The sequence below is a fragment of the Labeo rohita genome, chromosome 12 (genome assembly GCF_022985175.1).
Source record: "Labeo rohita strain BAU-BD-2019 chromosome 12, IGBB_LRoh.1.0, whole genome shotgun sequence".
NCBI classification, from domain to species: Eukaryota; Metazoa; Chordata; class Actinopteri; order Cypriniformes; family Cyprinidae; genus Labeo; species Labeo rohita.
The window spans coordinates 7,529,237-7,539,130 of NC_066880.1; the positions used below are offsets into that span (position 1 = coordinate 7,529,237).

Below are 9,894 nucleotides of genomic sequence, written 5' to 3' on the forward strand. Positions count from 1 at the left end.
ACAGCTTTACTCTGCCTGCCACATCATCTACTTTCAACAATAATAAACCCCATCTCACAATTATTTTTCTGTTTCAATCTTTAAATTAGAACCGCTCCCTAATAGGAATCAGACACATAAAGACATAAAATAACAGAGTTCTGACAGAGATATAAACAGTTTCTTCAAAGATCTCTTTACACACAGTGTGTGGCAAATCTAATTTATTTTATGTCTCTCCAACATCAGCAAAATATGTTTACACTTCTTGTCAGCATCTCTCATTAATTAGGTAAAAGTCACAGTGTTTATATATGCATGCAGAACTGCTGATGAATTGTCTGAAATAATCAAACACAATCTTAAACGAGAAAGAATGCATAAGGATTATAATGTAATGCAAAATATCACTTAAAATGTAAAGATTTGTAACTATTTTAAATAATGTTAATTAATAATGTACCACCCTGAGATGATCATATATATTTACACACATTTAGACATTTTTAACTACATGGGACATTTTAACTTGTACTTTGCTGCCCCCTAGCAAACAAGTATACAAAAAAAGCCACAAATGGAAGCCAGGGTACTAATAAGCTCAAATTGCACAGATGTAATGCTACATCTTTTAATTAAGTGGTTTTGGAACATGGTTTTTACCTGGTTATTAGTTCATTGAACAGCCACCATGTTCCAAAAACTAATCTGGTAGCTTGTTTGTTGTTGGTCCAAGATGGTTTAGCTAATGACCAGGTTGGACCAGTTGCCACTGTATGTTCTCTGTACTCTAAAACTATTTTTTTCACCAGCAAATGCTAGCTGAAGTTACCAAATGTGACATAACATTTTAATTATATTATCTGTTTGTATACTTCTACAGAGTTTAAAATTTTAAACTGAGAATTCAGTTGTGGATGGTTAGCTATGGTAAAAGTGTCATGCTGTTAGATATCAGTACCTTACTGATGACAATGGCTGTGCTTACAAACAGCTTTACTTTGGTCACCACTGGCATGTTTGTGAATCTGATGCTGTCTGGTGCACTCCTGAATATAAGCCTCCAGTTGTGTGTCCGTCCTCAGCTGAAAGACTCCATGCTCCCTGAAGGGGTTTAATGGGACGTGATATGAACTGGACTTGTTGGTCATTTCAAAATCTTCACTGCAATGTGTAGGCATTGAAGTTCGCCTTATAAACAATCGCTGTGGCGTCTTGCCATCTTCAGGGGAAGTCGTATTCAGTGGGCGAATCTTGTTTATGCCAGACCTTACCACTTTGAATGATCTCTGGGATTGTTTGGGAAGAGAGTGAGGTGTGAAGCAGGTCTGTCTAGACTGTGAGGAGCTCTGAGGGTTGAGGTCAACACTATGGGTAGTGATTGGGGTATGGATTTCAGAGGTTTTTTTGGTGGTGGTTTGAAAGGATAGCTCTTTGGATGAATCAGGTCCCCATGCATCTCGTACTCTGGCATTCAGCTCCATGTTGGATCTTGCCAGGTCACTGCCCTGCTGGGCACTGCTGGTCCTTAGTAGAATTAGGTCTTGGGTCATTGGGTGGTGAGGACCTCGCTTTCGCACCCTGTCTCGAGCTGCCTTCTCACTCCGGCTGAGTACTGAGCGTTTGGTTTCAGAAGTCTTCTTATCTTTAAACAAGGAAGCTGTTCTCACACTTCATGCATGAACATTCATATGAGACTATAATGTTCTAAACATGTTCTACAAAGCTTTTAGAAGCATTTGCATATCAAATTATTTTAACTGAGTTACTTTCTTACCCAAGCTGCTGGTAGAAGTGCTTTGTGTTTGGTTGACTTTGTTTGGAAGGTCCCTGTATCCACTGACAGGCCTGCCTGCTGAAAGAACAGATCGAGGCCTTTGGAAGTCAGACTGTGGGCTGATGGAGGCCCTGCTGTGGCAATAAGCTTGGAGTTGACTCCACGTCGCCGCCCTTGTGAACTCCTGCTGAGCATCTAATGGTTAAAAAAACAGCAATGTTAAAGTCAGCATGAAAAGAAAACTCACACTATCTATTTTTAAAATGCATGTTATTTATTCATCCATGTTTCATTTCCTTTTGCAATTTTAACCTCATAATGGTAAATCGAAATGTCATAACTCGATCTTCTGGTGAAATGAAAGACTTCTCTCTGGTGATATATGCTGGAATTCTCCAAACATTTAGTCAGCCAAAATCACACCCTTTTCTTTTAATAGACTGTCAGCTTACGACGAAGAACCAAATCACCATCCAACATTTTTTCCTTTTCAATAGCCTGTTGCACTCAGATATACATTACAATATAGAAGAAAGGATCTGTCACTGCTTAAATTTTATCACAAATTTATAGGTCATGTCAGAAACAGTAGAGGAAGAAGATGGAGCACTCATATAAAAATGAAAAAGAAAAATATGGAAAATATGGTTCAAATTGAATTTTTGATAGAGGCATCAGCTGTTTTTGGTTGTGCTTTTTTAAGTTTCTGATATTAAATATATTATTCAAATGTAATCTTGAAAAAAAGTTTTAAAGATTTCAGTCTTTCCCCATTCTAATATGGCTGAGGAGCAAACTGACATGTAAACAGGAGTGTCTAGACAACCTGTTTGGACTTTCTATCATTAATTGTTTTTGGTAATGCTAGAAGTGCAGAACTTACAAATGGAAGTTCACTTCCAGAATGAAAATTTCCTGATAATTTACTCACTCTCATGTTATCCAAGACATTCATGTCTCTCTTTCTTCAGTCGCAAAGAAATTATGTTTTTTGAGGAAAACATTCCAGGAATTTTCTCCATAAAACAGACTTCAGTGGGGACTAATGGATTGAAGGTCCAAATTGCAGTTTCAATGCAGCTTCAAATGACTTCACACGATTCCAGTCAAGGAATACAGGCAAAACGATCAGTCATTTTCTTAAAAAAAAAATAAAAATAAAAATGTACACACTTCTTAACCACAAATGCTCATCTTGCACTAGCTCTGCGATATCCATGCAAGTCTTCACACACAGTTAGTTATTCGTCTGTGTACTTCGGTTAAAAAAAGTAAGGTAGGGCAAAAACTTGATCTCATTTTCCTCTCCAATTTCCAACAAAATCGTCCAACATTGCTGTTTTAAGTTTTATTGTAATGGGCGTTTGGCTTTCTTTGCATGTTCACGTTGTAAACACTGGGACAGTAATGCATGAGGTCGAGCTAGTGCAAGATGAGCATTTGTGGTTAAAAGGTATAAATTTGTATCTTAGAAAATGGCCAATCTTTAGGTAGATAAGACCCTTATTCCTCGGCTGGGATCGTGTAGAGCCCTTTGAAGCTGCATTGAAACTGCAAATGAAGTCCACTATATGGAGAAAAATCCTGGAATGTTTTCCTCAAATACCTTAATTTCTTTTTGACTGAAGAGAGAAAGACATGAACATCTTGAATGACATGGGGGTGAGCAAATTATCAGGAAATTTTCATTCTGGAAGTAAACTTCATTAAGTATGATAAATGTCAACCACATCAGGTCATTCATTGTCAAAACATGGCAAAGCATTTAATGCACAATGCATTTATACAAAATATTTATTTCAATAGTATAAACTCCTGCTTATTGCAGTTCATAATCCACTGTAAGCAAATATTAGAAATTATGTTCTGTATATATTTGACTATAGTCTGTTTGAAAGGTGGTACCTTGTGCAAGCTGCATACTGGAGGTTGAGAGGCTCTTGAAACACTGGGAGCGTCTTTTTAGTCTGGATGAGCCCCCTCGATTCATTCGCTCAGCACTCCGAAGCTCATTCTCAGGGGAGACGTGGGACTGCTCAAAAAAATTCCTCACAGCACTGGCAGAGTAGTCCCAGTTAACCTCAGCAAACTGAAGCATCAGTATACTGCTTCTGGTGTTTACAACCACACTGAGAGCATGACAGAAAACATCAATCAAACCTAAATGCAACATTTTTTTTGCAATTACATTACATTATAAGGAAGAACAGCACCACAAAATTGTGTGATATGTCCGGACGTAGGGTGTACTCACGTGTTGTCATGCGTGTGCAGAGAAAGAACAGGGCATTGCTTCATGTTTGTCTTAATAACTCTCAGGCAGTCTCCAGTTAAAATGTTGAAGATCCGGATCTTTCCATCCATGCAGCCAGTAATGATCCGCAGGAACAGGAAAGACATGGTCAACACCTCTCTAAAGACCATAATAGAGAATAGGCAAGAGAGAAAACCATTTATGAAAGTACACAATTACGCTATTAAAAGTTATTAATGAGAAGGACCAGCTGTAAGGTCACTGATGACAAAACTGTTTGCTTAGTCACTTCGGATGCTGGAAGGTCCTCAAGCACTTCTTGACGCAAGAGTTGGTGCTCCATGCTTTGACTACCCCATCTGAACCCCCAGAGAGGATATGCCACTGATCGATGCACAGACAAAGCACTGCCCCCTTGTGGCCACTGATTTGCTGAAATGATAAAAGAATTCAGTGAGGGAGTGAGGGAGAAGTGAGGGAGAACATCTAGCATTCGACTATTCAGCAGCTGTTTCATGAAGAACATGTTGCTGAAATTTATCAGAGGTCAGGAATGCCAATGTTTTTATGACTATTTAAGCTTTTCTAAGATTAAAAACACATGCATGGAGCATCTCACCCTTATAAGTGATGCTGTTTCCATGCTCCATATTCTGATCTGACCTCCAGCACAGCTGCTGACCACCAGAGTTTCATTAATCTTCACACACATGATTGCTTTAAGGTGTTTAAACTTTAGATTCTCAACGCACTTCCCCGTCAGCAAGTTCCACACTATGATAAATAAACACAAACAGATACACATATATTACAAGCTATTAGGCTTTGGCCTGTTGGTGTAGACAGTAACCTCTCAGATTTCATCAAAAATATCTTAATTTGTGTTGTGTGTCATAACCACCTACCTTTAACTCTACAGTCTTTGGCTCCAGACACCAGTCTATCTTCATACAAATCCAGGCAGTTTATAGTGCCAAAATGTCCATGAAAAATCATCATACATATACCTGTCTTCAGATTCCAGGACCTTTGTAAGGAGCACAGAAATAAAGCACTGCCATCTATGATCTAACTTCATTAAACAACCATAGTAATGTCTAACCTGATACTGAGGTCATAGCTGGCGCTGATAACTAGGTCTCTCTCTTCACAAACCAGCACTGCTTTTATACTACCTGCATGTCCTTGGATCACTGGTGGAATCTCTTTTAGTGATGGGACATGCAGCAACCTGACTATACGGTCCTTGGAGCCAGCCGCCACCAACTGTCCTCCAGCATAATGCATCACTCTACTGGGATCTTCTCTAAATGAAAGAAAATGAACAGGATGTATTAAAACTATGATGCATCTATATATTTAACAAATTCATCTTACACATTTTTTTTACCTTTCTAACAGGACTGATATGTTATACACTCCACAGTACACGTTGCGTTCTTCCAGTTGGACGGTCTCGGTTTTAAAGCCTTTGTAGACTGAATTCAAATCTTGCTCTTGTGACTAAAAACATAGGAATAGTCATCAATCTATGCAATGTTTATAATAAAGATTTAAAAGTACATTAAAGTTTTAATCAGAGTGCAAACGATGGCTTTTTATACCAGCTTATGTTTGGGGAAAGCTTCTCCATGCTGAAAGTGCTTGTCGTCCTCACTGATGGGCACTACAACTTCACAGATCTTCGCATAAACAGGGTTGACCTTAGACGTTGAGTTACCCTGAAAATTCATACAAATCAGTGGAGTTTATATGCTAGAATTATACCATTGAGAACAAAGTTACATTACATAGTCATCTGAACTACTTTCATGTGGCAGAAGAGAGACCAATCTTTAAAAAATTAACACACTCACAAAATTAGTATGTTCTAAATTTATCCTAAAGCAATATATTGTGCTTGAAGGTAGGAATCAAACCCACAAACTTGTTGTTAACACCAGTTTCTGCCAGCTGATCTGCTGGTTACACTAGCATATTTAATATATATGAGCTGTCACACAGATCTCTATGATGTATTACCTGTAGAATCATGGCCTGTTTCTCAACACTCTTCTTTACTTCAATCTCAGTTAAGACCTCCTCTGTTAAGCACTGCCAGTGCATGGACACACGCCTGCAGCTGTACAGCGAGGCCTTATCCAAAAGCCCTAAGTGTCAATAACAAAAAATATCAAAATACGTAAAACCGGAAGAAAAAGATTAATATTATGTCTTCTTCCGTGACTTCTGGGTCCAAACGCTCTATCAGATGACTATGAGAAAACAACAAATGGTACTAATGATACACTCACAATGTCATATAATACTACCACAAAATTATAATCCTACCCTTGTAACTCCATACCGAAATCCCATACAATAAAAATATAAATATAAATAAATAAATATAAAAATGATTTGTGTTTGGGATGCTGTGAGCATGGAGACTGTAGTGTACACCGTAAATTTGAAAATGTTTAGCTCAAATGTTTAATATGAATAAACAGTGCTCATAAACGGCTGCTGAGATAGTATTCTCAAGTGAAATGAGTTGGGGTTTGGACCCGGAAACAGTGTTCGTTGGTGCGTTCAATGGACTCATTACATTGTTACTTAACAAGCCCGTGTGTCTATATGTCTGGATAGTGCTAGGCTACCTTTAGGATGAAAATGCATAATTAACGCATACAGTTAATTTAATATCATATATTAAAATGGCAACTAAAGCTCAGATACGAGAATTTCTGATGATAGTACTTTCAGAAAAATTAGCTCTCTTAAAATTAGATCTCTTGAAAAAATATTTTTTACCATTAGTGTTTTCAGTTCAGTTGCTAAGTTTTTTACACTGTAGGTAAAGAGTATCTTTAGAGTCAGCCTAACCCTCTTGTCCACAGGCAATAAAATTGTTTCCATAGCAGCAAGTCTAGACTATTTCATAGGTCTGAAAATAACAAGGTGACGCCATGAACTAAGCAGGCACTCATATATTAACCTAACTGAAATAAAGCATCTAAATTTATAACATCTGAGAATGTGAAAAGAAAAAAAAGAGATTTTCTTTTGGAAAAAAGTAGATATAGTTGAACTATGAGACGATATGCATGACTCAAAATAGAATCTATGTATACTTACTTCTGACATTAGAGATAGTCCACCCAAAAATTAAAATTCTATCATTAATTACTCACCCTCATGTTGTTCCAAAACTTGTAAGACCTTTGTTCATCTTCAGAACAGATAGATATTTTTGATGAAATCTGAGAGCTTTCTGACCCTGCATGGACAGCCATGCAACTGACACATTCAAGGCCAATAAAGGTAGTAAGAACATTGTTAAAATAGCCTATGTGACATCAATGGATCAACCCTAATTTTATGAAGCTACAAGAATACTTTTTGTGCCAAATAAAAGAAAAATAACGACTTTATGCAACAATTTCTTCTTTTTAGCATCAGTCTTTAATGCACGTTCACAAGAGTGCCACGACATAATTAATGACAGAATTTTCATTTTTGGGTGAACTATCCCTTTAAGTCTGAACAGTCAAACTCTCAACAGCTCCATGTGTGGATAAACTAGACTTACCTAAAATCCTCTTTGCAATGTCGACTGGCAGGCTTCGAATAAAATCCCTATGACGGCTGACCCCTGACAGAGATTTCGACGACCTGGGGACGACAGTGAGGGCAGGATCTGGATCATCTGAACAGTCGGAGTCTGAATCTTGGCTTTTTGTTCTTCTGTTCCAGGGGTCTACACTCTGCACGTCCAGCTCAACCTCATCACAGATACTCTTGAGAGATTTGGAGTCCTTCACTGAATAATAAAAGGGGCATCTTGAATAAACCCAACACTTATAAATATATTTACTATCTAATCATACATGCAAAAGCTCAGTACTTTGTTCTGAACGCTCCTGTTTTAAGACATCTGTTTGATGGTGAGCTTCTAGAGGCAGGTCAGCTGGATCATGTACAGAACATGCCTGAATGAGAAGATCCAGATCTGTGTGGTCAGATTCTGAACGGCTGGAGAATCGTGACTCTGTAACTGAGAGATCTGCAAAAACATCTACAATCAGGCAAGATATCATATTTTTTGTATAGTTGGAGAAGTTACATGCACTCTTACCAGCACTGTTGAATTGTAGAAATTTGTGTTTCTCCCAAACAATCAGGATATGCACCAGATTTCCTAACATGTGCAAAAGAGGGGTGTCACATAAAGACAAGAGCCCCAGCACATACTTGGACTTGATCCAGTCTGGGCTCTTCCTAAACCATTCCCAAGCTTCCAACATGTCCATTCCTTTCAGTTTTGTGTCCAGAGCTCCATCCATGCTCCATATGGAGTCCTCAAGTTTGCTGAGCTGGGCTCTTGACCTGGTATATGTGAAATCCTTGCCTGATGTCACTTGTAAAACACTCTGAAGATTCTCCAGGATTTGAAGACTGTGGCACCGCACAAGGATGCCAGTGAGAAATCTCCTCTGGGATGCTCCTCCAGCCTTTTTCATCCATTGGGTGGAGTGGTGCAGTTTCTCAGAAAGGACACACGAATGACAACGTCCACAAATGTTGAACTCCCCATCCTCTCCTTTACAAGACCATTCGAGCACTGAATCACCACATTCTCCCCTTAAACATTTCACTTCAGTCATGTTGCAGATTCATTCAAGTGTTTTTAAAACACAAAATAGGTAAGGAATGACAAATAATAGAAGTAATTCGATTCACTAAACAGACTTGAGTTAGTGAAGTCTCAGACTTTCAGTTACACCCTCCTAGAAACTTTACACAAACTTACGAGGCATGTTGCCGAGCAACAACAACAGAAGCACTTCAGTTCACACAGTGGCATCCACAAGCTACCTTCGCTTACATGTATTTGTACAAGAAACGTATTTTAATACAAGAAACGTATACTAAAAAGACATTAACATTAGCCAAAATCCTTCAATATAATATTCTGAAGATGTTTCAACAGTACACCGAGTCTAGTAAAACAACTGTTTACTTTAGTTTCCGTGGAGAGAGTATTTTTCCATGGCTGTGTATTAAGTGTTCACTGAAGAGTCTATTGTCTATAAATAAAAGATGATCCGGTTATGGTTTAACAGTAGCAACAATTATATAACAAGGTATTTCGTCTGATGACGTGGACGACAGATGCTGATTCACTCAAATGAATCTTTTGAATCACTTAATTTAAAAGATTCATTCATATTCGTTCAGAAATATGCCACTGGGTGAGTGATTCATTGAATCTTTCACTCAATCGAAACACCAAGCCCATTAAACTCGTATTAGCTTATTTAAAAATGCCACTATGGGATTCGGCGTTTTCTTTCTATAATATAAATAACATGTAATTACTAATTGTATATTGACACTGGTCGTTTTTACACATTTTTTCCTTCATTTTACGATATGGCCAATCTACATGGACTCTTATTCAGTGTTGAATAAAGGGGGCGTATCCGTTCAGTCAGTCCAACCAATGAAATGCTCGTTCACAGCCCGCGCTCGAATATTATTTGCTGGCACAACAGACAATCTTTGAAGCTAAACGGTCACTCCCGTTTTAAAATAAACAGCTCACAGGGAACGAAAATCGTGTGTTGGATCGTCACCGAAACAGTTTCAGAAAGTGACCAGCCTTGACATCAGTAATTTTGAAATATGAACAGGCTTTGCGCTTTATCATGTGTCTTTTGATTATAATAGCTGAGTCGGTCGACTTTTTTTTTTTTTTTGAGTCTGCTTGGTCTTTGGAAGTATTTCTGTTTTATTTTATGGGTTTAATAAATTGTGCGCCGCCCGGGAATCGAACCCGGGTCGCAAGAATGGGAATCTTGCATGATACCACTACACCAGCGGCGCGTGCTGCTGAAGGGTA

The 9,894-nt window shown here is 38.2% G+C and overlaps 1 protein-coding gene and 1 non-coding gene across 2 annotated transcripts; both read right to left on the reverse strand.

Annotated features, from left to right (window-relative positions):
- Positions 1-222: 222 nt before the first annotated feature.
- On the reverse strand, positions 223-8,792 carry fbxw10 (F-box and WD repeat domain containing 10). The gene is made up of 14 exons (XM_051124607.1): positions 8,128-8,792; positions 7,897-8,055; positions 7,582-7,812; positions 6,033-6,160; positions 5,615-5,731; positions 5,401-5,513; positions 5,113-5,316; positions 4,916-5,037; positions 4,630-4,784; positions 4,300-4,442; positions 4,011-4,169; positions 3,662-3,885; positions 1,757-1,951; positions 223-1,624 (listed from the first exon to the last, which is right to left on the reverse strand). Exons 1-14 carry the CDS (start codon positions 8,654-8,656, stop codon positions 942-944), a joined length of 3,162 nt encoding a protein of 1,053 aa, XP_050980564.1. The 5' UTR covers positions 8,657-8,792; the 3' UTR covers positions 223-941.
- Positions 8,793-9,807: 1,015 nt separating this feature from the next.
- trnag-ccc (transfer RNA glycine (anticodon CCC)) lies at positions 9,808-9,878 on the reverse strand. The gene has a single exon. It is a non-coding gene; the product is annotated as a tRNA-Gly (tRNA).
- Between the last annotated feature and the right edge of the window lie 16 nt (positions 9,879-9,894).